The following is a 24794-nucleotide window of genomic DNA, read 5'->3' as shown; positions in this document are numbered from 1 at the left end:
AATGTCTGATCTGACATGAGATTCATGTAGTCAGATGTTCTTTGTCTGCGTGTCAGTAAATCAGACCAGTGACTAAACATCAACTTGCGTTTTTTCTCTTAGTATGATGAAAATAATCTGTTATTTAACGGTGATTAAATTCTATAAGGAAAGTGATCAAAGAAAGCTCCCGTTGCAATCTTTTGAGTAGCGCGCGCTGGAGCTGTCAATCAATCAGGAGAGTTTATCAGTGACTCCCGTTTTATTCAACGAATCTCTTAACTATATCATGTTCGCACTGTTAGTGAAGACGAAAGCATTCGTTAGTGTACAGAAACTGAGTTGCAATGACGAGATCACTGTTTTCATGCTGTGCGATCCGCTACAATGATCATCACTGCTACCTTTCATGCCACGATCTTAATATAATGGCATTGATCTAAATGTAATGCAACACTTTTCACGATTAGTTAACAATGAGAGCAGTAATAGTAAAAACGCTCTAAAAGAGAGAGTAATGCTATTTCAAATGGAAAGAGCTTAGCCAATCACACTGGGTGTTTACACTGAAGTCTCCCAGCGGACACACCCCTTAAAACGGAGCGTTCAGAGCAGAAGGCTAAAATCGGAGTTGGAAAAATGCCTTATTTATAATTTGACAATTTTTTTTATGTAAAAAGCATTCTAACATTATAAGTGCACCCCAGGAAACATCATAAAACAATAAAAAAACGCAGTTCATGACCCCTTTAAACTGTCAAATACACACTAGGGTCTTGTTCGCTGTGGGTGGAAACATGCAGATTAAGAGGCGGTAATATTATAAGATCCTCTTTCTATGTCAGAAGAGGAGAGAAATCCTAGTGGCTCGTTGTTTCACATGCTTGCAGAGAAAGGCTTACCGAGACAAAGTTACTGGGTTTGATTTATGATGGGCAGCATATATCGGCTGTTAATGCGACCGTGTTCCCCTCTGTCCAAAACACACATACAGTGAGGTAAATAAGTATTTGAACACCCTTCTATTTTGCAAGTTCTCCAACTTAGAAATCATGGAGGGGTCTGAAATTGTCATCATAGGTGCATGTCCACTGTGAGGGACATAATCTAAAAAATAAAATCCAGAAATCACAATGTATGATTTTTTAACTATTTATTTGTATGATACTGCTGCAAATAAGTATTTGAACACCTGTCTATCAGCTAGAATTCTGACCCTCAAAGACCTGTTAGTCTGCCTTTAAAATGTCCACCTCCACTCCCTTTATTTTCCTAAATTAGATGCACCTGTTTGAGGTCGTTAGCTGCATAAAGACACCTGTCCACCCCATACAATCAGTAAGAATCCAACTAATAACATGGCCAAGACCAAAGAGCTGTCCAAAGACACTAGAGACAAAATTGTACACCTCCACAAGGCTGGAAAGGGCTACAGGGAAATTGCCAAGCAGCTTGGTGAAAAAAGGTCCACTGTTGGTGCAATTATTAGAAAATGGAAGAAGCTAAACATGACTGTCAATCTCCCTCGGACTGGGGCTCCATGCAAGATCTCACCTCGTGGGGTCTCACTGATCCTAAGAAAGGTGAGAAATCAGCCCAGAACTACACGAGAGGAGCTGGTCAATGACCTGAAAAGAGCTGGGACCACCGTTTCCAAGGTTACTGTTGGTAAACCACAAAGACGTCATGGTTTGAAATCATGAATGGCACGGAAGGTTCCCCTGCTTAAACCAGCACATGTCCAGGCCCGTCTTAAGTTTGCCAATGACCATTTGGATGATCCAGAGAAGTCATGGGAGAAAGTCATGTGGTCAGATGAGACCAAAATAGAACTTTTTGGTCATAATTCCACTAAACGTGTTTGGAGGAAGAAGAATGATGAGTACCATCCCAAGAACACCATCCCTACTGTGAAGCATGGAGGTGGTATGCTTTGGGGGTGTTTTTCTGCACATGGGACAGGGCGACCACTGTATTAAGGAGAGGATGACCGGGGCCATGTATTGCGAGATTTTGGGGAACAACCTCCTTCCCTCAGTTAGAGCATTGAAGATGGGTCGAGGCTGGGTCTTCCAACATGACAATGACCCGAAGCACACAGCCAGGATAACCAAGGAGTGGCTCTGTAAGAAGCATATCAAGGTTCTGGCGTGGCCTACCCAGTCTCCAGACCTAAACCCAATAGAGAATCTTTGGAGGGAGCTCAAACTCCGTGTTTCTTAGCGACAGGCCAGAAACCTGACTGATCTAGAGAAGATCTGTGTGGAGGAGTGGGCCAAAATCCCTCCTGCAGTGCAAACCTGGTGAAAAACTACAGGAAATGTTTGACCTCTGTAATTGCAAACAAAGGCTACTGTACCAAATATTAACATTGATTTTCTCAGGTGTTCAAATACTTATTTGCAGCTGTATCATACAAATAAATAGTTAAAAAAATCATACATTGTGATTTCTAGATTTTTTTTTTGTAGATTTTGTCTCTCACAGTGGACATGCACCTACGATGACAATTTCAGACCCCTCCATGATTTCTAAGTGGGAGAACTTGCAAAATGTTAGGTGCAGGGTGCAGGGTGTTCAAATACTTATTTTCCTCACTGTATAACATGCTGTATATAGGTAGTTTATATGATAAAAGGAACCTTAAAGTTAAGATATGCCTCTAGTTTTAATCATTTAAACAGGCCTTTGAAATTTGGGTTTACGTGTATTTTATGAATTTTAAAACAGGTAAACAGGTCTTTTTTACTTTAAATGAGAAGCGTTACATTTGGCAAAACAAACTTGCATTCAATATATAATTTTATGAACAGTGAAACAAGTTGGTGACAGTGTAATTAGGGGCTGCTTTGCAGTTTCTGGATCACAATCACTTGCCATCATTGCCGGAAATATAAATTCGGCATTATACCAAAAAGTTTAAGAGGGGAACGTTAAAGTGTCAAGTCTGTGAGCTGACACCGGAAGCTCAACATCACTGAGAAAAAAAACAGTGTTGTCTGGAGGAATGGACCAAAATTGCTCCAATCTGATGTGCAGGACCTATCCAAAGTTTATTGAAGCACTTGGTTGCATTATTGCTGCTCCCAAGGAAAAGGTTCACATACTTTTTCCAGCAAAGACATTGAATATTGGACCATTTTACTTGATAAACGAGCTAAAATATTCAATGTTTTGTGTTATTTGTTTAATTAGACTATCTTTATCTAGTTTTATGACCTGGAGGATGAAGAATGTATGCAGAAATAAAGAAAATTCGTAAACATCTCAAATCTACAACCACTGTACTGACAGTGTTGCTATGTACAGCCCATTTCATTTACACACACACATAAACACTGTTTGAAATGTAAGTACTTTTGTGCGGCACCTTGACATTCGCAGTAAACAAGAGCCTGTAGACCCATCACCTACTCTGATGATAAGGTGCCAGCCTCATGCTGTTATCACCAAAGCATTAATGGCTCTATAGATGGACTTCAGAGTCAATAAGCAGTTTGCGGTGTAGAAATATACGACTTGGCAGTCTGGATTGGTTATCTCTTTATCAGTCAGTTCCAGCACAATCAGATTTGTTGCAATGGATTTTGGAATTGTCAGTTCTCTACTAAAGATTGTGCCAAAATTGATCTGAGGTGTGTTGATTTATTACGAAAATACCTTTTTCGTAATTTTCCTAAAACATCAAACTGTATTTACCAAAAAATACATTACATAGGGTGTGTAACTGTGTATCGATAATGTGTGTATCGTGTGAATCTTTCTTATTTGTGGCAAGAAGCACAGACCTTTGTTAGTGTGGCTTTTGATGTGATGCATATGATGAGTAACTTGTTTACTGAGCAAGACCAATTTTTACTCACAATTGGCCCTCGATGAGGAATTTTGAACCCTGACTACATCTACTTGACAAATATTTATTAAAAGTTTATTTTTTTAAAAGGGCTTATTTCATAAAGTTTTTGCACATAATTTTATTCTAGAGGTGTGTACGCAATTGAAATGTTTTTCAATGTCTTTGCAACAGGTGCACACAACCGCATTCAGAACACTCCTCAGCCTCTTGTTTCTGCACTGCTGGAGGTAAAGAGTGAAGCGATGGATGGGGTAATTGAGCTTCCATCAAGATCATCAAGCCCTACAATCAGCGAATTGTCAGTCAGCAGGTACTTCTGTTTAAAAGCAAACCATTATTTCCACCCTTGTATTTAGTCAATAAAGGGATAGTTCATCAAAAAAGGAAAATTCTGTCTTTTATTCACCCTCATGTCGTTTCAAACCTGTATGACTTACTTTCTCTTGCAGAACAAAAGTTATTTTGTAGAACAATTTTGGTCACCATTGTCTAGAAATTGTATGAGCAAAAAATAACTAAGACATTTCACAAAATATTTTAGTTTGTTCTTAAAATATGTTTTTTTGTTTTGAATGGCATGAGGGTTAGTAGAGGATGATGAGAATTTTCATTTTGGGTAACCTATCCCTTTAAACAAGAGGCATGCGAGGTCATGCTAAGTTGCTGAGATTTTTGTCTACCAATGTGTTTTAGCCATTGATATATTCAGAATACAGCATGCCCTTGAAAAAATATTCTTTTTTTTAAATATATAAGCACATTTTAGCAAATTTATTTGATGTGATCTAATCCCTGACATCTAAATATATATATATATATATATATATATATATATATATATATATATATATATATATATATATATATATCTCAACATTTGAAATTGCAGCCATTTTGGTCACATATGTGCCTGAAATTAAATCTGTGCAATCTCAAAGTATTTGGGAGCATTTGTGCGAGTGCAAATAATTGTTGTTGTGACCGGTTTTCATTTCTCTACAAAACGTTGGCTAGTTACTGCACAGCATGTGCCTCCTGGGAGAGGATACAGTGGCCGGTCCACTGTTCTATCACATAACCAATTAAACTTCATCTTCACGCTCTTTAACCTTAAAGCAGACTTTAGGTTGGTTAATATTAGCAGTCAATTACTCCCTTTTACTGTGCTCCAATGTCACGTGACAGGGAGCTAACTAGCGCAAAATGTATAGAGCTGAAGAGAGAAGGAATTTTTTGAAGGGGCAAGTAAAAGAGAATTTTACTTGCCCGACTGGACAAGTAGTCTGATTTAAAACGTCAATAACAAAAAAATAACTAAGGAATCACCACTACGCGGTGGTACTATATTTTATTTCATTTAGCGTAAGTAGCGATTGATGATGGATAATAATGTACATACTATTAGAATGTTACTGACTGTAACATAACTTGGTATTTATTATTCAGTTTAAATTCAGTCAGAGGAGCTTAATTTTTTTTTAATACTTAATCCGTTAGGTATACACCTAAATGTGCTCTTGATAACAAGTATACATTTCATTTAGCCATTTGAATAGATCCTTGGACTTGCTTTGATTCGTCTTGGATTGTGTGATGAAATGAATACCATTCGACAACAACCTGACATGCGTCCACATCTCTAGTATTAAATATCACTGTTATTGGAATCCTGAGATTGAGAACACGTTCAGGTGTGGAAACATTCTAAATCATTTCCAGTGCCCTCCCTATGCTCTCTGTTCCTGACTGTCTCGCACAATTTTTCATTGGCTCACTTCCTCTCTCAGCAAATTAGCCAATTTCCTGCTGTTTTTAAAGCAATATTGACAGGTCTTTTGCTCTGTAATCATCCTGTGAGCTGTTTAGGTCAAGGTGGGGGATGTTAACTTTGGCAGAAAAGAACTTGTCAGTCACTGAGGAAATGGATTCTGAGAATTTTTTTTTATCTCAGGCTTTCACATACTTTTTGATATTTAGGTGATTGAGAGCTTCTTTTTGCTTTTCTCATTAGGATCTATTCAGAGTCATTTTGTTCTATTATTGGAATTTATTGCATTAGCTTTTTTTATTTTTTTTTCACAACAAAAACAATTTAAGATTTATTTAAACTCAGAAAGAATATAGCAGAGTAATGGGGCTATGTCTTCAATTACAAATACTTGAAGTATCAGATCGCCTTCCGTATTCAACTTACGGAAAAAGTGTAGTGCCTCTCGCAGTTCAAAATGCTTACTCTACGTCTGACGACATTGCACACCAGTTATAATTTTTCCGATCTGGCGGAAACTAGGGCTGTGCGATATTGAAGGAAAATGCGATACGCGTTATCCTTGTTAAATAATGTGATATTCGATATGCGATACGATATTGCTTTAAGTGTGTAAAATCTAATTAAATAATATAAAAAAAATATTTAAAAACAGAATGATATAATTTGTGTGTTTTCACATTTTCTCTGGGAAAAGAAAGCATTGACAGTTTGAGTGTGTAACAAGACACGAAAAAAGAACAGCTTGTGTGTAGGGGTGGTGAAAAAAATCGATTATCGATTAATCGCGAGTATGTTATGGACGAGTATGAATCGATAATTACATTTTCAAAAATCTATTTTTTTTATTTATCTAAACCTGACACTACCACCGTGTGTGTGTGTGTGTTCATTAGATGAATGTAAATCTGTCGTTAATGCTGAGATGATTCTGAGGGAACACTCTAGAAATCCTCCCGCCTCGCCTCCTCTGGAGCTCAGGCACATTAGCATTAGCGCGTTAGCACGGCTCAGATTCACGCACCGAATAAACGCCTTCAATCCGCAGATTTATGAGCGTGTCAGATGAGCGAGCATGACACACATCGACGCGCACATTCGCGGGAATAAAGGCGATCCTGAGGACGCGATGAGCGGATCACACACACACACACACACACACACACACACACACACACACACACACACACACACACACACACACACACACACACACACACACACACACACACACACACACACACACACACACACAGCCGGACTGATGCTGGAAACACACACAACGCCACACTAAAGCAGCACAGATGTCTGATAACGGGATGTGTTTACCGGACAGGCCCGTCTGATCTCCCCGGGCTCGAGTCCCGCGCTCCGCCGCTCCGCTGCACCGACATGCGGCTCCCGCTCACGGAACCGAACGGGCCTCGACACTCCTCCGACACGAACCCGTTTTTCTTCTGTCGTTTTTTCCCCATTTGTCTGGCCCTGTCCACACGAACACGGGTATTTTCAAAACCGCAGCTTTTTTTATGCGGTTTGGCTTTTTGTCCACACGCAAACGCAGTATCCGGTTACTGAAACCTGACTTTTTTGAAAACTCCGGCCAGGGTGAAGTTTTTTAGAAACTTCGGTTACAGCGTTGTCGTGTGGATGGTGAAACCAGAGATTTAGGCTTGTTAAGTCAAAATGTGCGCCGTTCTCTCCTTTGTTTGACGTCAGTTTGTGTGCCGTTATCGCTTTTGTTTAACGCCGTTACATGAGTCGAGTCTATGCAATGGCGGACGTAGCTTTTAATAACTCTGCTAGTAGCGCTTATCACATGTAGCCTATACAGATACATGTGCAGTTATCTCATTGTATTGCAGAACAGAGGCGCCAGAATGCAATAATACAACATAGTAAGGCAAGTGTGTGAAGCTTCAGTCCACTTCGGCCTGCCCATGTGTACAGTTACCTGTCACTGAGTCCAACGTAAACTTGTAGAAGGGTTTCACTGAGCCCATAGCATCCATCCGTGGATGGGACCCATGTGGAAATCAGGCAGCCAATCATAGCGCGGTTTTGCGTTTTCATGTGGACGCGATTGTTTTTTTAAATGGAGGAGGAAAAACTCCGGTTATAAAAATACCCGTGAACGAGAGGAGCTCGAGCGGTCCACGCGCGCACCGCATCCATCACGCACACTCTTGACATTTTGTCACTGTGTTCTACAGTAGTATATAAGCTGAAGCTACAGTAAGTTGTTCAAAAATGTTCATTTTGTCGTCTTAATGATTAAATTGGACAATTTTCTTCTAGAAAGACAAGGTGTTTAGGTGGAGAAAAAACTTCTTCTTTACCTTGACATGTTTCGACTGCAACCTGCAGTCTTCCTCCACCTGAACACGTTGTCTTTCTAGAAGAAAATTGTCCAATTTCTACAGTATGTTAGTTCTGATCTACTTCCTAAAGGAAATAAGCCTTTCATTTATTTGTTATTGTTTAGTTCAACTTGATGAGTCACAACACAATGTGATGTATTCATTTCTGTGTAACTACACGACACTACACGACAAGTGCTTTGAGTTGTTGTTACTCAATAAAAGAGTTAAGTAATTCAGTAGCTGACTTTTTTTTTTATACTGCAATCACTTTGTAGTGTATTTTCGTTTACTGTTGTGAAATGGAAAATCAATAATCGCTAATCGAGAATCGTTAATAATCGAAAATCGACTGTAATCGAATCGGGACTTCAATAATCGTAATCGAATCGAATCGGGAAATCAGACAGATTAACCACCCCTACTTGTGTGCACGTTTCAGTGTGTGTGTCAGACAGCAGACAGCGTGAGACTGCAGGTAGTTGTTTTTCGCAAGTTATTGTGTTTAATAACTATTTTTGACGTCAAGCTAGTCACATATGTAACAGTCGTGTGCTCCATCTATTCTCTGCTATATGCGTTGACCTTAAACGTACACTTTTCACAATGTTGAAGTAGCCTATTAAAATCATTCCGATATTGCGTGCCCTTGCAATATACATATTGCGATATGTACATTTGCGATATAATTTAGATATATTGCGCAGCCTTACTAGATATTTTACTTTATAAATATGGATATTTTTCCTACACAAACACATCGCTTCCCTACGGAATTATAAAGTGTTCAATATAAGTATTTATCCTATGAGAGCTTCAGTGGCTGTTGTCCAGCTATAAATTGGTCACAGTGATACATTTTGGAGCCAAGCTGTGCCACATTACAGATTTTACAAAAACAAGCTTTTTAGGGCACATCAGTCTGGCATTAATTTAAAAATGGGGTTTTTGTTGCTGTTAAGGCTCCCATTAACATAATTTTCCCTGAATCTACTGATAACAATTCATACTAATAAAAGTAAACTTGGACGTAAAGGAATATCAACCATTAGAGATAATTTTCCAATTTCATCGCTTCAAATATCCATGTGACGTGATCAATGATGTACCATCAACATTTGTAGATTTTTTGGCACTTCCTAATACTGCTCCAAACTAGGGTTATCACAACACATTTTCCATAGTTGATACAAGTACCAGTCAAAGTTTATTTATTCATGGTTTAATCTTGTCAATGATGTTAAATCATTATTTTTTACAATAATGATTTGACATTTATTATTGGCCTGTTTAATGATTACATAAACAATGGCAACTCTGTTAGGCTACTTTAGTTACATCAGGCTACAGATGTAAACATTTAAATTTGTTTCCCACTTTTTTACATTTACTTAAACAACTGTTTACTTGAATAACGCACATAGTTCCTTCAGTGTTTTCAGTGTGCATTAAAAATGCGTTTTTGACTGCGCTGTTCTTTGTGGCACTCAAAATGCTCTTTACACTTTGAAAGTGAGCAGCTGCTGCGCATTGCAAAACAATGCCCTGGCCGTAATAGTCATTTTACACATCCATTTTTAATGGTGTTATATTTTGGTGCAGTGCTGTAATTTGTTGCGGTGCCAATGTTAAAGTCTCCTGAGGGGCTTTAGACTGTGGAATTTAGTTTTTTGGAAAATGGTGTAGAATGTGTGCTGAAGTTCATTAAATGGGGTTTTCATTTTCCGTGTGGTTTTGTTGACTGAAAATGTAGTCGATGTGCTAATAACTTTTAACCAGATTTCTTAAGAACATTCATGCCAGGTCATGCTCATCTTAAGATTGAAGTTTGTCATTGAGGGAATTACAGGAACGTAACCTTTGTAAAGAGTTTACGACTGAGCTTGAATAATCGTTGACATTTTAAACTGAAAAATGAATACTAACTTGTTTACTCTCTAAAGTATCCCTCATTGCTTGACTGTGCATGTCACCTTTTGGAGGACACACATCATTTATTAAACTCATACATGGAGATTCATGTCATTGTAGTGTTGCATGTGTTATGTGCTCAAGGGCACTATAATTTGATGTATTTGTTTTTATTAATTTTTAAAAGGCCTCCAGTAACGTTCATCATTGTGTTTTTAGGAAGTGGGTTGATCGTTTCACCAAGGTTGCTGTTTTTAGTTGGCTTGCCAAACAAATCTATACATTTATGGATATATAATATAATGTATGATCTTCCACATCTATCTGTTTTTCACATCAGCCAGTGCCTGATAGTTGATTTTTACATCTGAATGTTTGATTTGCTGTCAAAAGTCAAAGGTTAAGGTAAATTTTAGACATGCATCAATTCATCGACATTGGCAGCTCCACTAGTATAAGGACACAAATCGGAGATGATGAGATAAGATCAAATTACAGGCTCAAAACTGCAGCTCCTACTGGAGTCTTGGGCTGGATGGTGTTCTGCTTTTGCCCTCTGGGTAATTAACTGATACTAGGAGCTTATTTGCATGGATGGTTCTTGTATTCTAGGGATTAGTTTGTATATGCTTGTTAAAATATTGCAGATCATGAACAGCATATTTTTTTCAAGATACTGTCCTTTTCATTAGCACTTTGCATCCTAATATTTTGAGCTCATGCTGTAAAAATGCTTAAAGCTGTATTCTGTGGGAAGTCCTCTTTTTTTGTTCTTACAATTGAAGTCTTTGTCAGAAAATGTTTTATCAAAGGATGTTATTTTTTTTTCTCCCTTTAAAAAGATTTGATCGTTTTGTATCTGAAATTCATAGGATGAGTTGATCTGCTTTGTGACGTTTATTCACCCTGAAGTTATGTTCATGTTCTTTTGTTGAACCGTGACATTGAGATGATTTCATAGGTATAGAACCAATCAAAATTCTGCAGGTAGAAAGAGTTTTTGAAGTTCTTCTCCTTTGAAGTTTCAGTGGTATGACCTCTGTATGTCCTGTGATTCAGCAGGAAAATGACACCTTACCATTTTTGTGGTCTTTAGGTAATATAATTCAGGGCTCAACGTTAAGGATTTTTTCTACTGGCCCGTTTGGGCCAGTGGTTCAAATTTTTACTTGCCCCACCACAAAAAAGTAAAACAATACATTTTATTTTATTTTAGTTTATTTAGTTATTGTTTTTGGTCCATGTAACCATAATAAATCAGGTTGACTCCAAAAACTTCTAGCCTAACTCGTATAAATTTGACATATTTTTAAAGACCGTCAGTAATAAAATAAGAACAAATAATAAAATTGAGCACAAATACAAAAGAACAAACATACAAATGAAAAACAGTTCTTTTCAGGTTTTTCATGTAGGTCTAAACTAGATATCCAGGTACAGAAATAGTAATCAAATGTAAGATATCACTGCATAGTCTTCACTGTATAAATATAAATTAACCATTATTAAAGTTATTCAGTCAAGAGCCGTGAGTGTTTTTCCCCCTGTATTTTGTTATCTCGTCTTTTATGAGAAAACGCTTCCCTTCCATTGACGAGGCTTTCCATGTTTTCACAGTTGGTAGGGGGGCGCTATGACGCATCTCATGAATGAGTACTGAATTTCCAGATCAAAACACAGGTGAAGAAGCAGAAACGAGCAATCTCATATAAGCAGATGCATCTGAAAAATAATGCAATCATCAACATTAAACAGCATCTAAATCAAAACGGCTATGTTATTGATTGAAATGTCGACCCATGACGAGCTCTAGGACTGACGCTTTGGGGGTGTTGGATTCCATCTACTCCATCTGTGTTTTGATCATCGTTCTGAAACTGATCCAGATGTAGTGTTTGTCAAAAACGCGATTTTTCTCATCTTTTTTTTCCTCAATGTTATTCTTGAAACTTACCCAGATTCAAGTGTTGATAAAAAAAAGAATGCATGAAGCTAGAATAAAACAGAGGGTCTGTTCTTTCTTTTGATATATTGCATGTTCAGATATTCACACAAGATATTCTGTGGGCCATGAAACTTGTGAAAATTACCAAAAATGCTGGTGGTTGATGACCACCAAATTATGGCAAATTTCATGTTTACGCGCACTTAAGACATAACCGACAATGTTTACGACGATACTCGAAAAGACTGTACGCATGGGTGCGTGTGTGTGCGCACGCTCTAAACCGAGAGCCACTTTCTCGTGTATGTGCGCTTGAATATTTCAATTGGCAAGGCTTACAAATGCACTATCAATTCAACTTCCGTGAAGATGCAGCACTGGCCCGAGCGGGCAAGTGACTGTTCCGTCAACTGGTCCGAGTGTCTTTCTCACTGGCCCCGGGCCATCAGGCAGTCCTTATTGTCGAGCCCTGTAATTATTCTTTTATTAGCATATAAATTTGAGTGAAAAGTAAACAATTTCAGAGTTTAATATGTGATCTGGCCCCTTTTTGCTTTAATAACCTCCATATTTCTATGGAAGCAAGGAAATCTGACTCTTTGTAATAAGGGGTTTGTATTTGATCAGTAGAAATATAGAAAGTATTTGTCCTGTATAGAAAATGGCTGTTGTGTAGATCTTTATTAAATTGTACATTTGGTGAACATTAATCTTAGCTCTTCTGGGTCTACTTGATCCCTGAATCTAAAACAAACTTTGGTTTTAACTGTGACAGAATGTATTACATCCCGTTCTTCTTATTCAGGGCAGAAACAGATGTGTGTGGCAGCCTTGTTGTGGTTTTGTAAATGCCTTTGATACATGTGGCTCCCTCTCTTTTTCTTGGTTCCCTCTTCCACTAAATCATCTAGATAAATTCTGGGTAACTCATTTCAGACCTTGAATGTTTAAAGCTGCGTTAGGCTGCACTTAAACCAATGATTGCAATTAATAACCATTATGTATAATGATGGTAAATAGCAAACAGCTTTTTATGTTTATCTAAAAGCTGCTGCTACTAAACATTTTTGAAAATGCAGTTTTTCAGAATTAATGATCTTAATCTGTGTGTTCAGATGGTTTTACAGTGAATAAAGTTAAACGGTAGCACGTGGTGGAGTGGCTCAAATGTCATTGACATTAGTTATTGATATCATTATTAACTCTGTCAGATTTCTGTCGGATATTTTGCTATTTAAGTTGATCTGTCTGGTGAAAATAGTCTGTTAAACGAAGATAAGTCATTTTAATTGGTAGTGCATATACACTACCAATAGTAAGTTCAAATTAAAACACACCTACTCGTTCTTTAGTATTATTATTGTGTTAGTAATTAGTGCTATCAATTGATAAAAACTGCATAAATAATACATTCAATATAGAATAATCCTTATTAAAGGTACAATTTTCTGTTACTTTTGTTCTGCGATTAACATTAATGACAGACTTAATTAGTGTTTCTTTAAGATCTGCCACTGCCGAACATGACGCAGATCTGATGCGCTGTCATGCGCATCTCATTTTCTCCAAACTCTTTTAACTTAATTTAAGATGTTATTTAACTGAGAATGAGAATACCCGACAAAACCGGCTTTTTGGCACAATTCAAATCAAGCACGAAAGAGAACTCTATTCTGGTGCGCGTCTTGAGCTGATTGAGACGCACCCGGGCATTCACAGACAGCGCATTCTCTATTGTCTTGTTGCGCTGGAATGGTTTAAGAGCATTTGCATGAATAAGGACGAGATCATATAATGTAACGGTACCCAAAGGATGATAGAAAAAACGGATGCTGCGTTAATTGCGTTAAATATTTGTAATGCGCTAAACTGAAATGTATCTTGTGCGTTTAATTAAGATGTTCGTATGGAGGCACAAATTAGGCACAAAGCGTTTAAGAATATACATTTATAAAAATGAAAGTCAAATGTGTCCAAACTTTGAGGTCAAAGTTCTATTTTATATGCTTGCCCACCTTCTCTACTTGAGTAAGAATAAAAGTAAACGGAGCACAAAATTTAATGTGACCATAGGTTGGCTTATTCAGCATTTTGCGCATTAGCTATTGATTACTCACACTTTCAGTTCCTGGTATGTTTTTGTGTATTTTTTTTGTATCATAAATAAAGTCAGGGATGACTCTGGGCTCGATTACTGTTTTTATAATAATGCCCCCCTCTCATTTCGCACTTCCTCCATTGCAACCAATTCCCCCTGTGTCACTGCTCTCCCCTTTCCATCACTGCCTCCAGCTTCACAATTTCCGCACTTCCTACATGACAGATGGCTGGTTTGTTGTGTCCCCCATGCGTTTCATCAGTAGAGACCAGTTCTGTAATCATTTCTCAAGCAGAGTTGGGACCAGAGCACCGCAGTGACAGGGCCTTGTGACTTGACTTAAGTTATCGTCACTACTAGTGTCTCAAAATTATGCCCATGCCTGCAGAATCACAATAATTCTATGCCTGCATATATCACAATTATATGAGTGAGGAGCACATGCCTTCATAAGACACCTCATTGTGTCAACTGTGTCTATACCTCTTTAAGACGTAGATTTTGACTGCATCCTCAATCTTAAAACATATTATACTATTATGCTGTGCAAATATCATGTAACATCATGCTTGTCAAGGACCGTTTTTGCAACTGTTTGTATGCAATTGGGGCTATGTTGAATAATAAGATATGGCCCTTTCCCATTCCGAGTCAAAATGCTAAATATTCTGCCATATTATGAATTAATCTGAATTTAGATATCTCCCTGTTGAGAGGGAACCATAAATTGTATCGATTTATTCCTAATTGGTTACTCAGATTTCCTACAACATATAAAATGCAATTAAACCTCTGAGGCTTTAGAGCAGAATACCATTAAAACAAACATATTATGAACAAATTATGCCTTGGAAAGCTTTTTAACATAAATACAAAAATATTTTTCACACCAAGCAGGCGAGTTTATATTAATGTATTTAACAAGTAATTTATTATATTGTTTGTAATGGCTTTCCCCCAACCCACAATGTTTTGTAATAGACCTGGTTAGAGACTTATATATACTTATATATATATATTAACAGGTTTTTTTTCTTTTTCTTCTGTCTTTTAATTCAGCTCCATCTCAGATATTTTCTGTTGAAGACATGGCAGCAGCTACTCTAGTAAGTAGCTCTTCACATACAAAAATACAATTATTTTGCTTTATTTCTTATTGTGCACAATTCACTATAACCGGTCATCTCCTAATATTTCCATAAATTCTTTTCATAATGGAAGTAATGTGAAAAAAAAAAAGCAGCACAATGGATTTCAACACTGATGATTAAATGAAATGTTTATTGAGCAACAAGTCAGCTTATCAGATTGAATTCTGAAGGCTCATGTGACACTGAAGACTGGTGTAATGATGTGGAAAATTCAGCTTTGCCATCACAGGAATGTTACAATTTAAAATATAACTTTAATTCTTAATTGAAATTTTTCACAATTCTTCTTTTTTTACTGTATTTTAGTCAAATAAATGCATTGAGACTTCTTTCAAAAACATAAAAATCATACTAACCCCAAACTTTTTTTAATGGAGAATATCATGTCTACTTCCCTTGTTGAATATTCTGCACTGACTAATCTCAGACACTTCATTTCAGTAATGCAGTGCTGATTTTCCCATGCAAATGTTTTGCTGCTTTCAGCAATAAACATGCGGTCTATTCTTTGACTGGATGTTGTCCCACAAAAATACCTGCACGGTCATCTAATAAACACCTAGAGTCTAGCTAGTTTTTGTTGGCTTTGGTTGCATCTCTGTAGTTTCAACACATCTGGACTGTGTAAGGCCTTCTTTCACAAGAGATTGCTCTTCTTTGATTGAGTAGTGCCCCCCACTATGAGCCACTCACTGTGGGATAAGAGATTCAGGCAGTAGCTGCTCTCTTTCTAGTTCAGTTCTGTTTAGAGACAGCACACACCCACCTATTACCCACAAGCCCACCTTGAGGATTCACCTCAGGACTTTTTATAAATGTGCTGTGGAAAATTGTGTTTGTGGGATAGTGTTATGTCAGACATGACATTAAGGTTAGCTGGCATGCCAGGACGTCTGTTTTCTTGACCAGATAAAAAAATAGTATCTGTTGCGTATCTGTTGCATTTCTCTGGCTATAAATATTGAAGTCAGTGCCTTTGGATTTAAAGAATCAATATTAAAGGGATAGTTCACCCAAAGATGAAAATTTGATATTTTTCTGGCATCCAAGATGTAGGTGTCTTTGTTTCTTCAGTAGAACACAAATTAAGATTTTTAACTCCAACCGTTGCTGTGTCACTCATATAATGCTTGTCAATGGGGTCGAATTCTATTAGAGTAAAAAAAACATGGACAGACAACTTCAAATTAAACCCGCGGCTCGTGACGACACTTCAATGTCTTAAGACACGAAACGATCGGTTTCTGAGAGAAACCCAACGGTATTTATGCAGATATATCACCTCATATCAGACGAACGCTTTAGCTCTCCAGAGTGCCATCACTTCCCGTAGGTGAGGTCAAAATTCTGTCCGGGTCATAGATATGTATACGTAGATTCTGCCTGGTTCTGTGATAAGCCACGTCAGCTCACAAACACTCGACTGACTATATGAAGTGAGTTAAAAGATGTTATTAAACGTATTTTGTTGGACAACAGGGGTATGAACACTTCATATTACGAGTTTGTGAAGATGTTTGACACGTGTTGCTTTTTCAAACGCACGTTATAAGAAGCGACTCAAACTCGCAGTGCTTTAAGACAGAGCAGCATATACTACTGATTACAGAGTCGCTCTTCACTAACATGCTGGGCATTTATTTATTTCATTAAAATCGCAGCCTTTGCGCTTTCATAATCACACAAGCCAAATCACGATTGTGGTTCGATTTCGATTAATCGTGCAGCCCTATTTGCAACCCAACCAAAATGCTTGACATAAGCAATAGCACAAACGGTGCATGATTAATGTTCCAGATTTTTTTCAGAAACTTTTCTGTCTTAGCCAGAACAGAACTGTCAATCTTGCTCATAAAGATAATTCTCACCACTCTGTCATCTAAGGTAGACCAGGGCTGAATCCCAATTTACATACTTCTACCAAGTATGAAAAGTATGTATTGCACTGGTGATAGTAAAATACTTTTTTTAATTGCATCTGAGAACCACCCAAAGCGGTTGTCTCAGACAGTTTTGGCCAACATTACCCCAAAATGCATGCTTAGAAAGTACTCTTCGTAGTGTGATTTGGGACATTCTAATCCGAATTAGTAGTTGACCTAAGTAGATTTGCTAATGTTGAATGCAGTTATCCAGAAAGCATGGTTTATTTTACATGTCATTTACCAAAAAATTTGACACCAGAAAATTTTTTTTCCCCACTTCTATGGTAGACTTTGAAACTGATACACGAGGGAATATCAAAATGGCTGATTTATTGGCTATTACACCAACATATAACTTAACTCTCCTCAGTCATAATTTATAAATCATAACCTGTAGCATACTGTTACAATAAGGGCCTAATTTTTCTTCAATCAGAATTTAAGAATCTAGCTTAAACTTTGAAGCTAAGATGAAAGATTTGTGCATTAAATTCTCAGCTGTTTTAATTTTCTCTCAGAAGTGAAACGTTATCTCATAGCGGTTTCTTCCAGCCTGTTCCCAAACACAGGAATGTTGAAAGATGTTATGTGTTTCCAGAATAGATCGTCCTTTTAACGCCCTCGTCATTGTTTATGAAACACAGAAAATCCCCCTACTCAATCTCTGTTTGGTTAAACCTTCATCAAGACACACGGCTGCCTTTGTGTCCCAGGCGATGTCATTCATTCTCCTTTTGAACTGGCTGCTTTGGAAGCCGTAAGCAAGCGCTCAGTGTCACTCACTGTTTCTCGAGCGTTGTGTGATTCATGAACCAGGAGACTGAAAGGACTGATTTGTTTGTGTTTTTCTCATTAAGCATATGGATCAAATATTTCTTATGAATAAAATATTTCTTCTATGGCTCTTATCTGCAGGCCCAGCTCCTGCTTAATTGATATACCATAAATCTCTTTGCAAAGACATAAAGAAGGGAGGAAGCTGCTTTATGCGAGTAGCATCAAATCCCACACACATTCTGCTTTCAGCATACAACTGAGCCAATTTCCATAGCTCAGGGGGTCTTTAACCTTTTTTTTTTTCAGGACGAGAACCCCCTAAATAGAAAAATGTCACAATAGCACAGTTTTTACTGTAAAAATCGCACTGACCCCAAACATTTGAACTGTAGTGTATTAAAATTTTTATTATAAATTTGGCTTCTTAACTTCAGCTTTGGTTGAAATTGACCTAATATTGTGTTTTTGTTTAATTTTTTTTTTCCCCCCGACATAATGTAGCTCTCCTGGTCTACTTGCATTGACTGTTGGAGACCCCTGTCATAACTAGAACAAGTTTGTTTAATCTAGGACAAGTGCCACAGTTTGTCATTTTGACTTTTGAGTGAAAACATTTAATGCAGCCTCTTCATGTGAAATTGTCTCCATATGGACAGCTGTGGATTGTTTAAAGGGCTGTCTCTTTCACAATCTCTTACTCTTTCTTATAAACTTGTATAAAAAGCTTGTTCAACATGCAACCTTGTACCATCACTTTTTGCCGTTGTACTCTTTGTGCACACGTGCAACATTCACCCGTTTATTCGCATCAAATGGACTGTTTCTGCCCATTACTGAGTAACACTTCCCAGAAAAAGCAATGGCTGGGATGTTTACACATGTACATTGTCCAAACTTGCAGTACCCTTTTGACAGTGAAAGGTCCTTGACGCGCATTGGCTTGCGTTCAAGCTATGAAGCCATCTTAAAGCTTCTCTATTTCAGATGAGGCGAATCAATTAGTTCCGTTTGTTAAGATCTGATCTGGAAGAAATCAGGATCATTGGATGTTTGGATAAGTCGTTGCAAATGTCATGCTAGCAATCCAGAGTCATAAACCAGAACCTGCAAAGAACCTATTGCATCTTTCTTGTTCTTTGCTGGTTTAAGCTTATCCTGAGGGTTGCCTTTTGCCGTCTATAGCTTGAGTATATTAAAAAAGATCTGCTTTAACCCTCTCAGTCCCATACAAAATCGCTTGGTCGTGAGATGTTTTGCTGCATCTGTCATTAAACACTGGATCTCTTTACCAGTTTGAAGTCAGTCAGTTGTCATCATCATCTTTGCACCTATTCCAATTTATCATTCAGATTTTGCATTTGAGTACATTGAGTACTAGAGTACAAATTCAGGATGCTGCCCACAATTCTACTACCTTTTTAATCTTTGCTATGCATTTATTATTGTCTAAGGCAGGTCATCCGTTATCTCAATGACACCTTGATGTCATATTCAATTTTTAAATATTATTTACGTACTGGTTAAATTAAAATAATTGCTATATAGCCCTTATAAATATATTTATAACAGCCATTAAAAAAATTTATATACATCTACGTTTAAATTCTATGTAATATTTTTGTTTTTTAATGTGGGAGGTGCAAGGACACATTTAGCTGATTAGGGGGGTACTTCAGCGCTGGGAAGATGAATGTGTATTTAAACTGGGTCATTTATGTAGTAGAAATGTGAAATTATTTTAGAAGTTGGTGCCTTCTAGACTGAGAAAAGCCAGAAAATGTATTTTTGGCTCATGGATGAAAGACAACAACTCCCAGAATGCACTTGCTTCGCTGCCCTACGAGGCCACTGGTGGCTAGATTCTTACCAGTTACATCTTGCCCACCGCGGCACCACCCCACCGTTGTTTTGATTGTTATAGTAATAAAATCATTTAGTTCAGTTAGAGAAGAGACACTGCAATTAAAAACTGAACGTGTCTGCTCAATACAGCACGAGCCGAATGGGTGTCGCAGCACAAACGCAGCAGGAGTCAATTTCATTCATCAGAGAGTGAGGAGCTGACAGACTAGATGATCGCGGAAGATTTGGTTTCAAAAAAATAAATTGATTTCTCGATTTTAATCGACTATCACTTTTACAAAACAATATCGATCCTTAAATCCCAAGAATCGATTAGTCTATTTTTTTTTTTTTTACGAAATTCAAAAACATAAATACCGTTTTGGTGCTGTGGCGCGAGATCTCTCTGCCACGGCTCAGCTCAAGAGAAGCAGCAGCGCGGAGCAAACATGAACAGATCTTCTCTTCCGCCTTAATAACAGTAACAGCGCAAAATAAACACGAATGAGCTTCTGAAAGTGCGTTAAAAGATACAGAACAACTTACCGAAATCCGTATAATGTCACATAGAATCGCTCAATCAGTGTTTCAACCGCAGAAAGATGTAAGTAAAACGGCTTACAAGTAAACAATGTCACGTAACGTCATAGCTACCTCAGAAAAAACATATCCAGTGTCCATAAACTCGCTAGTCAGCTAGAAAAATGTACTCTAGAGAGGAGCATTTTGCTAATTATATGCACCACATTACATAGGTTATTCATTGTCAATTTTCTTCAATATTTAATAAATCTGGCACGTTTTTATGACAGCCACCCTTTAAATGTTTATATTTCAAAAAACGAATTGGAGTAGAATTATGATTGTAATTGTAAAGTTAATATTATAGCTTTATTATTATTATTATATAAAAAAAACATAATTTAGTGTCATTTTAAGTGTTTGTATACAAATCAGTTAATTTTTTCCTTCAATATTAATAGGCTAATGTAGTATCAACTGACTCCCATAGTTTACAACATTAGTTCAGAAATTAGCTTTCCTTGAGAAAATTTTCCATGTATTATACCCTATACATATCCAAAATAATCGATATTGAATTGAATCGAAAAGAATCAACTCGAAAGCTTGTGTATCGAAATCGAATCGAATTGTTAAATTTGTGTCAATACCCAGCCCAAGTAACTTTCATAGGAATTCATTGAGATACTCTCTTTGCTCCGCACCGTTATGAACGTCATTCTATGAATTACATTCTGTGAGTGAGATCCCACCCTTATGGGAGGGTTGAAAATATGCAGAACTAGCTCCTACTACTGGCTGTAGTCTCTAGCCTCTGGCCAAAAAAGCCTCCAATGACACAAAATGACGATATTTGTGTCATCGGAGGCTTTTTTCCAGACATAAAATACATAAATCTCTCGTCTCAGGGGGATGCAAAGCTTAATGCTAAAACGCTAAAGTAACCCTTTAACTTCGCCTGTGGTTGAATATAATATTTTTAGTTTGTTCAAATTAAAAAATGAATGGCCCTCTGCAGTATTGCAGGCCCCCTGTTTTTTATTTTGTGATAGCATATGTTGCATATTGTGTGCGTTTCACTTTGAAATAGTTTCAGCATTAAATAGTTTATGGCTAAAGGAGGAGATTCTGTTTGGACAAAGTGTTGATTCTTGGATGTTTTGGATTTCCCTTTACTCCACTTTTGGATTTCAAAAATCCTTTGTTCTGTTCAGTGTTTCTGCATTTTCAAAGAATTTATGATGTAAGAAAATCTGGTCTTGTGGAAAGGAATAGAATATTATGCAGACAAGACATGATCTTAACCAGAATGGACAAAGAGAAATTGGCATAGAAACTTCATTTCCAGTAACTGTGACACTGCACATACTGACTTAAAAGTGAATGCAGACAAGTCCTTCTAAATGATAAAAGCATGTCCTTGAGAAGCAGTGGCATTACCAACCAGTTCTTAGAAATAGTGGTCGCACTGTGAAATTGGACTTCATCCATGATTTTGTTTGTGAAAAGGCATTTGTCTGCAGACTCCGAATTAGCTTTCTGACTATTAGGCCTTACGGCAAATGCAGTCAGTGATGTGAACTAGAACATTCTTGGAGTTAATGTTTTTTTTTTTTGCTTTGGTAACAGGATGATGTTACTTCATGAATATCACAATTTTATGAAATATGCTTTTTTTCATTGCTAACAGGATTGCAAAATCTATTATAATGCTCACTTCTTTAGACATCTTATTGAACTGCAAACAGCTGACTCATAGTGTTAATTTCCTTAGCATAATCGGGATTTTTCTCAGTTTCAGCACCCTATGCAAAAAGCAGTCAGGCAGACAGAGGAAATGGAGAGACAGAAGTCTCGTCTGGCTGATTTTTGAAAGAATTTTAAAAAAAGTTGTGCTGTGGGTGTACTTTGGTGTGTCTTGCGGGGGGCACTGAACACAAATTGATGACAAACTGGCTAAATGAACAAGTGGCTCAGTGAATTATTGTCTTAGTGTGAGAGGAAATGGCTTCAGTTTCAGGTTCTATTGCATTTTTTTCCCTCCTTTCTCTCTCCAGGCTCCACCATCTCTGTGGACATCATGCTGCTGCTCTAATGCCTTTAGTTATTCAATCATCATTAGTCTTTGAGCTGTTGTTTTCAGAACTGAACATGTGAAGGAGAATTTTTACAGTCTGCAATAATGATTATGCAATAAACATCTTTTCAGAAGAGAGATCTGTACTTCAGCTGTTTTGGAACACTCGTTTTGTTCTGTTATCGCTCTGCTCAATTTAACCTGTGCTTTGCTATTGTGCCAAACGGCCCCATTTTAACGTGAATTTCTCTCTCTAGACACGGTGAGCGAGTCTCTCCTCTTCAGGCGTCCAGAGTGGCCGGTTGCAATGCGAGGTCTCCATTCCCATAGCGATCATGTTTGAAGACCCAGTGAAGAAACATCCCCAGTTTATTATGTAACAAAGAGTATTAGTTTCTTTTAGCTGAATATGTGGTCGAAATATCTGAACTGAATGAATTCCATTGCCAACATGTACAATAGTTTTTTTTTTTTATCATCATTCCTTCATATTCCAATAAAACAAACAACAAAAAATGACTTGTGTAATGGAGTCATTTTTGTATGTAATTAATTCATAATTTCATATGAAACTCCTTATATAATGAAAATGTAAGGATGTCTGTATGTCTGGAGAAATACCTGAAGAAAACGATCTGTTAGAATTCCTATTCATCTCAATTGTAGTTGCTCAACTGATACAGAACTCACCAGAAGCATGCGGTTTGAAATCTGCCATCTTTTCTCCCGAGTGGATAATTACTTTTGAGCCGGAGGAAAAGGATGTCAGGAACAACAGTCCTGTGGTGCAGATAGGTCTAATTTCTCTTTTTTTTCTTCTTTTTTTAAAGAAACTATGGAAGCTTGTTTTCGCCACTGAATAAAACTATTTAAAAGATAAGTGCGACTTTTTCATCTCACAATTCTGACTTTTTTCTCAGAAATGTGACTTTATATCACGCAATTCTGAATTTATAACTTGCAATTGCGACTTCATATTTCACGAATGCAGCTTTTATATCACGCCATTCTGAGAAAAAGTCAGAATTGCGAGATGTTACCTTTTTGTATTTTTTTATTCTGTGGTGGAAACAAGCTTCCATAGAAAACAACTGTAAAAAAAAAAATTAACATTATTAAATGTTTGCTTTTTTCCAGAATACCCAGAACCTTTAACCAGTAGGGGCTAACAGGGCCATGCTAATCTGTAAAACCTTGACCCTTTCTATGTGACCAGATATTTAAAGCAGCACTAGGTAGTTTTTGCTCTCGGGGTCCCCCTACAGTTGGTAAACAGTATTGTCCTCTACTACTGTATCAGGGGATGCATTGCACGTGCATTTGTTGACATGACAACAATGATAGCCCTGAACACTGCCGGAGTTCACATGCAGGTGTTCTGCTTGCGTCGCCTGTGAAATGTCTTCATCCCAGGTACAGTGGCATATGTTTCAGCATGTCATATGAATATAATTTCATGGGTTTAGTTTTTTTCAAACGCCAAATGATCGCGATGCTCACGTTTACAAGCCAGCGTCATTATAGTAGCCTAGTCTATTGGTTACCGTTTTACAGAATCTATATGATACTTCAATTCAATGTTTGAGTGGTAGGTAATAACCATATATCGTCAATATTATAATATCAAGCTACCCTAGATGAATCTGCAAATATGAAAAATCGATTTGCATTATAGCTTGAGGCAAGACAAATAAACCAATAGCACAGACATGTTAGGTATCCTAAAATATGATTGCATACTTGCAAGAATGTAGCCCCTCCTCCTTCAGCTCACGCACGCGAGCAAACGCTGGCCCAATGTTGATCCTCGTCCTGCCTTTAATCCGATCACTTTCTCGTTTCCTCTTTTTGCTTTCCTCTGACAAAACCTTTGCTTTCTTATTTTTCTGTGCTGCTTCGGACATGACTATAACATTCGGCAAACAAATGATAGTTGGGCTCGGGCTCTCACGTCCGAATTTAAGGAAGTGTGGGGGGGGTGGTGGAAGTGACGTATATGCCGTAAAGCAGTCGAATTTTGTAGTTCTTTTTTTTTCTCGGGTTACTACCCGAAACCCGTAGTTTAAAAGTACGATTAAAAACGATACAGACCCCCGTCAGGCTATGGCAGACGTGTCATTCAACCTATTGTAAGTCGATGTATCATCACAAGAGGTTTGAAAATATATTATAAAGGTTGAAAAGTTACCTAGTGCTGCTTTAAAGGTACGCTCTAAATTTTGGCCCTCTAGCAGTTTAACAAAACTGCATGGATTTTGCGGAAGAACTTTGTTTTGGTTGTGCTTCGGCGCTGTGTCACTGTGCGGATGAATATGGTTCTTTCTCATAACGAAAGAAGAAAAAAAAAACCCAGAAAGAAATTATTCTACTTCTCATAAAACATTCACTACTAGGCTTGAGAGAGACCCAGTTTAAATTGGAGATTTAGCTGCTCCATGTCAACCTTTCTCGCTCGTTGTGACAACTAACCTTATGGCGCTCCCACACCACACAAATGTCAAAGTAGCCGGAGCAACCCTTCTCTGTAAGGATATGACGAAACACGCAAGGGCGAGTGACATGAACGCAATTTCCAGCAAACCA

The 24794-nt window shown here is 37.6% G+C and overlaps 1 protein-coding gene across 3 annotated transcripts in view; it reads left to right on the top strand.

Moving 5' to 3' along the window:
- Positions 1-22706, top strand: part of rad18 (RAD18 E3 ubiquitin protein ligase) — a 60048-nt gene extending 37342 nt beyond the window's left edge. For 2 of the 3 annotated variants that reach the window (XM_079840467.1, XM_079840468.1), the window contains exons 11-13: positions 4007-4145; positions 14977-15023; positions 22469-22706. In XM_079840467.1, the coding sequence (XP_079696593.1) occupies positions 4007-4145; positions 14977-15001 (164 nt within the window). In that variant the 3' untranslated portion in view covers positions 15002-15023; positions 22469-22706. The remainder of the gene's footprint in view (positions 1-4006; positions 4146-14976; positions 15024-22468) is intronic. The other variant, XM_079840466.1, reaches the window with a different exon arrangement.
- The last annotated feature ends 2088 nt before the right edge of the window (positions 22707-24794 follow it).

The sequence above is a fragment of the Gobio gobio genome (genome assembly GCF_949357685.1).
Source record: "Gobio gobio genome assembly, chromosome: 17".
NCBI classification, from domain to species: domain Eukaryota; kingdom Metazoa; phylum Chordata; class Actinopteri; order Cypriniformes; family Gobionidae; genus Gobio; species Gobio gobio.
Note: the sequence above shows the minus strand (reverse complement) of the source record. Positions and strands in the feature narration are given on the sequence as shown.